Source organism: Trichechus manatus, unplaced genomic scaffold (assembly GCF_000243295.1).
Source record: "Trichechus manatus latirostris isolate Lorelei unplaced genomic scaffold, TriManLat1.0 scaffold00035, whole genome shotgun sequence".
Classification (NCBI taxonomy): Eukaryota; Metazoa; Chordata; class Mammalia; order Sirenia; family Trichechidae; genus Trichechus; species Trichechus manatus.
In genome coordinates this window covers 7,076,946-7,082,300 of record NW_004443971.1, presented here as the reverse complement: position 1 = coordinate 7,082,300, position 5,355 = coordinate 7,076,946, and the positions used below count along the sequence as shown (strand labels likewise).

Genomic DNA, 5,355 nt, shown 5'->3' with positions numbered 1-5,355 from the left:
CTCTAGACCTTGTCCCGTGCCTCCCTTGAGTCCTGGGGAAAAGAATGAAGGAAATGGGGGCCCCGGAGTGCTAAAGGGGAAGGCCTGGCTTTGATCAGATAAGAATGGAAGAATCAACCTTTGTCTGGCCCCAACCGCCTCTGCCACTGTTTACACACTTGGGGGATTTCCTGAAGCTACTCAGTGGTGGCCAGCAGCACTTCCTCCCCCACTTCTTATGGCCAGGTGTGTATGTGTGTGTGTTTGGAGTGTGTGTGTGTGTGTGTGTGTGTCTGCAGTGGGGGCAGTGGCTTACAGACATGTTTTTGCAGTTTGGCTGGTCTTAACGCTGAGGGTGGAAAGCAGCCCCTCCTGGAGCAGGCAGCCAGATCTCTAGGGTAACAGTTCTTCACACAGTCCTTCCTCAGGGTGTCTGCTCTGAGCTTTGGGCAGGGGTGGGAGGCTGATAACAGAGAACGCATAGGGCCCTCCTTCTTCCCCTTGGTTTGCATACTTTGTCTGCAGCAACCAAAATGCCCCTTCTCAGAGGGGAACACAAAAGGTACAGCTAACAAGCCCCCAGCGCACCACCCCATCCTGAGGTCCCGCTGCCCTCTGGCCTGCTTTTGGTGCTGGAGTAGAAGGCCCAGCTTCCCCTTGGCCTCCCTGGGCACCCCGCTGAAGAGGGACGGTAGTTGGCAGACACAGCCGAAGGGCAGCCTCCTGGATGGCACCTGTGTTCCCAAGACAGCCCAGCCTCTCGCCTGGCTAACCGCCCCCACTCCCACCCCACTGCCTGGTGTCTTAAGGAGGCCACTCTGCCCTTCAGACACACCACCTGGGATGGAGCCACACAACAGGTCTGTTCCAGTATCACTTTAATTACAGTATTTACACACTTCCTATTCAGAAAAAAAATCCACCCAATCCTCCCATCTCTGGAAAGTTACTATTTCCAACCGTCATTGAACCCAGGGATCCCTGCTTACACCTCTGGGGTGGGCGGGGACAGGACCTGGGTCCCCCCCAGAGGTGATGGCTGTGGGGAGGGTCCTTGGGAGATGCCCTGAGGCCCTGACCACAGGGGTGAGAAGCAGTGAGAGGGGTTGGTGTAGGGGAGGCAGAGATAGAAAGGAGTCTGCTGGGGGGCTGAGGGCACAGCTTAACCCAGGAGTCTGGGGAGGAAGCAGGAAGCCAGGCCGTCAGATCAGAGGGTAAGCTGGGACCCCTAGCCTCAGAGCAAGAGGATTCCTCCTAATAGCACAGGTCAAGAGGCTCTGCTCGAAGACCTGGTGCTGTGGTCTTGTCCACTCTGACCCAGAGGATGAAGCAGGAGCCCAGAGAAGAAGCCTGAGTGGCTCGTGAGAGAAGACCAGGACTGAAGCCATTTGCTTCCCCTATTTGCCCCCACAGAGGGGTATGCTTGCATCAGTGCACCCCAACCCCCTCCCCCAAACTCTCAGACACAGGGCGCTGTTCTAAAGCTTGGAGCTCCGTCCCCGGCTCCAGCCAGAACATGGTGCAGGCGTCCGTACACTGAGGAGGGGAAGACAGGGAGCTGGGTGGGGCTTGGTGAGCAAGAGGGAAGATAAGGGAAGAGGCGGAAGACAACCAGTTCTTCTGGCTGTATCATTACAAGCGAGCAGGTGGGAAGTGTTACTCTGGTTTCCCAAAAGCAGAGGAGAAAATATAAGGAAGAAACAGTAAAAGGCAAAGCTCCTGGGAGGAAATTGTCATCCAGAAAAGGCCGGGCTTTCCCCTGGGGCTCCTGTAATAAGGCGGAAAAGGTGAGAGCCAGGGAAGGGTGCCTGGGCGTGACTGCAGCAAGGACAGCAACCCTCCTAGAGGCTTCTCTGGACCTTGGCTTTTCACCCATTGCGCCTCCATCCAAACAAGACCAGAGTCTGGGTGCAGGTGCTGAATCTGTAAAGGGCAGGGCGTTACCTGCCTCTCCCCAAGGTGAAGAGAAACACTGAGCCTGGTACAGTGCAGGGCCTCAGGCAAGGCCTCAGAGGGTGTGTGCAGTGAAAAAGGGTAGAACATGAGGGCCGTCTCCAGATGCAGGGGGAGGCTCTCCCCAGGACATTGCCCAGCCTTGCCTCGCCCAGCCAAGTCACAGTTCAGTATCAGCCACCACGTGCTGTCTTGCTGAATGGCCGTTTCTGGATGTGGCCTGGCCAGTCCCGTTCTCCTGAGCCCCTCGGTTCATACTGGCCTTTCCTTGGGCCTCGGGGGAGGCCCCAGGGCCTGAGCTATAGCCCTGGCCTCCACCGCTCTCCGTGTGATAAGGCTCTTCGCCCTAGACAGTGTATAAATAAAGGAGCATTATCTGGTAAGCAGGGGGAGGCACTGTGGGGGAGGGGCCCCAACAGGAAGGGGCGCAAAGGGCAGGAGGGAGGGAGGTTGCAGCTGTAGGTGCAGATTCCTTTCTTCCTGAAGAGGTTCAGGGTTCCAGCTCCTAGAGAAGAAAGGACAGAGAGGCACACACGTGCCACCGCAGCTCAGCAGCCAGCCCCCACAGGAAAACTGGCAGGCCCCAGCGTGGAATGAACTCCCCAGAGCCAGTCCCAGCCTTGTCCTCCCTTATCTAGAAAACGTCAAGAGCAACTTTCCCTTCCTCAGGTCCCCTTCTTGTAAGCATGGCAGTGCCCATGGGCATTTAGTACACTTGCAAACAAGTGTGGCTGATTTAGCAGCCTGTTCTGCTTAGCCCCAGCTAAACTATCCCAGGAAAAATAATGGATAGATGACATGAACCCTACCACAGTGAGCAGGTGGGCTGGCCCCACTTAGTGCCCCTCCCCAGTTGGCTGTATACTGTTTTGGATCTTTCATGGGTATGGTGTGTGCACACATGAATATCCCTGTGCAAGGGCACAGAGTGGCTTTTTTGACATTTGGCATGACATTCATGGACCTCCCGAGAAGACCACTATCATCCTCATCTCCTTTGCTCTGGACCCCGGAACTGACCAGCCTCTCTCCCGTGGGGCTCCAACTGCGGCGGTTCATGAGGAAATAGCCAGTGGTGCCCAAGATAGCCAGCAGGATTCCTGAGGTCACCAGAGCAATCAGGGTCTTGCGGGAATAGCTCTGGTGGCTCAGAAGCTTTTCTTCAGTGAAGTTGTGGATGCCCAGCTTGAAGAGAGGACACAGAAAAGACAGCCTGTCACTTGTGGAAAGTGGGTCCTGGAAGAGGGGCCCAGCCCGCTCTAGACCCCATTATGGGACACAAGAATGAATGAACACAAGAGACCACTGACCACAGGGATTTTCAAAGTCGAGGATTTAAGACTAACATCTCTTACTGAAGACACATCTTAAAACCTTTGGATCAAGCCTAAAAGCATGAAAACCATCAGAGGGAGATGGCCAGATAGGAAGGGTAAGTGTGGAGAGGAGAACTACTTCCTTTCCCTCTCCAGTGAGCTCGCCTGAACCAGTTTTCCCTCTGAGACGCATCGTTTCAGGGAACTTACCTTGCCCAGGGCAGACTGGTGTTTTTTCATAAGTTGGAGCTTGTTGACAAGTTCTAGAATTAGAAACAAGGACTGCTGAATCTAGAAGCTGAACCAGCTCACCCTGCTCTACCCTCCCATGCTGTTCCAGAAGATGCTTTCACAGTCTACCTCAGGAGGGCCTCTCCCAAAGTCAGTCAGGCCCTCCTCCCCAGCACCTGTGCTCTCTGGAGCTGAGATGCCTGATCTACACCCAGGAGCCTCTGAACCTCAGCCCTCCCTAACTTCAGCCTGACTGCTTCCAAACTCTCCGGACAGACATACACCTTACCTGTTCTGTTGGCCACGATCAGCATCAGGCACTGAGGCTTTATCTCTGACTGGGCCAGGGACAAGGAACACCTCTCAGCCCCAGCCTCAGCCTGTTCCTTTTCACACAGTATTTGGATCAGGCCCTCTCCTTTTTCCCCCTTAAAGTCCTCCTGGGAAGACAGAGAAAAGTGGCGAGCAGGAGATGAAATTACTAGTGCACTCTGAGTCACATTCAGAACCTCAGGCAATAATTCTGATTAAAGTCACGCCACTACCCTACACAAGAACTTTTCTTTCTAAAATTCCAACTGAAAAAAGCAAACACACACTGCAAACTACATATATGCTAAAACACATAAGAAAATTTTTTTTTCCCAGTGCCAAACCATACCCAGTGCACATCATATTAGTCGGGATGGCAGAGGAGTCTTGAGCGGTACTCCAAGGTGCCAGAGAACAAACTTGGAAAACACTGTGTTACAGAGGGATTGCCCATGTACGCATATGCTATTCAAGTGAAATTCAAAAGAAACTGCCAGTAACAGAAAATATTAATGCCCAAGAGTAACAAAGAGAAAATTCCTTTGCTTCAATGTTACAGTAGCCCTAATTGCTGAGGAAAAGGAGAGATGAGGGCTAGAGAACAAATCTGTGGTTTTACATTCTTAACGAGGTCCTCAGTTCCTTCCCTCCTACTTTCCAAACCAGTTGCAGTAAGAGTTGATTCTGACTCATGGTGATCAAGTGTGTCAGAGTAAAACTGTGCTCCATAGAGTTTTCAATGGCTGATTTTTCAGAAGTAGATAGCCAGGTCTTTCTTCCAAGGCATCTCTGGGTGGACCTGAACCTCCAACCTTTCAGTTAACAGCTGAATGGACTGAACTGTGTCCCCAGAAATATGTGTTATGGACTGAACTGTGTCCCCAGAAATAAGTGTCAACTTGGCTAGGCTATGATTCCCAGTATTGTGATTGTCCACCATTTTGTCACCTGATGTGATTTTCCTATGTGTTATAAATCCTACCTCTATGATGTTAATGAGGCAGGATTAGAGGCAGTTATGTTAATGAGGCAGGATTCAATCTACAAGATTAGGTTTTGTCTTAAACCAATGACTTTTGCGATATAAAAACGAGAAGCAAGCAGAGAGACAGGGGGACCTCACACCACCAAGAAAGCAGTGCCGAGAGCACAGTGCGTCCTTTGAACCCAGGGTTCCTGCGCAGAGACGCTCCTAGACCAGGGGAAGATTGATGACAAGGACCTTCCCCCAGAGCCAACAGAAAGAGAAAGACTTCCCCTGGAGCCGATGCCCTGAATTCAGGCTTCTAGTCTACTAGACTACAAAAGAATAAATTTCTGTCTGTTAAAGCCATCCACTTGTAGCATTTCTGTTACAGCAGCACTGGATGACTAAGATACCATCCAGGTGCTCTGAAGGGGTCCAGAAAGAACACTCCTCAAACTGATATGGTTTTTTTTTTTTTTTAACACATATTGTTTTATGACATTGGTTAACAACCCCACAATATGTCAACCCTCTCCCTTCTCGACATTTTTTTTTTTTTTTGGTGAAAATATACATAGCCAAAGATACACCATTTCA

The 5,355-nt window shown here is 51.5% G+C and overlaps 1 protein-coding gene across 1 annotated transcript in view; it reads right to left on the bottom strand.

Moving 5' to 3' along the window:
* Positions 1 to 2,092: 2,092 nt before the first annotated feature.
* Positions 2,093 to 5,355, bottom strand: part of CD34 (CD34 molecule) — a 41,505-nt gene continuing 38,242 nt past the window's right edge. Inside the window, exons 5-8 of the mRNA XM_012555249.1 lie at positions 3,769 to 3,919; positions 3,459 to 3,511; positions 2,953 to 3,117; positions 2,093 to 2,278 (exon numbers count right to left, since the gene is read on the bottom strand). Of these exons, the coding sequence (XP_012410703.1) occupies positions 2,093 to 2,278; positions 2,953 to 3,117; positions 3,459 to 3,511; positions 3,769 to 3,919 (555 nt within the window). The remainder of the gene's footprint in view (positions 2,279 to 2,952; positions 3,118 to 3,458; positions 3,512 to 3,768; positions 3,920 to 5,355) is intronic.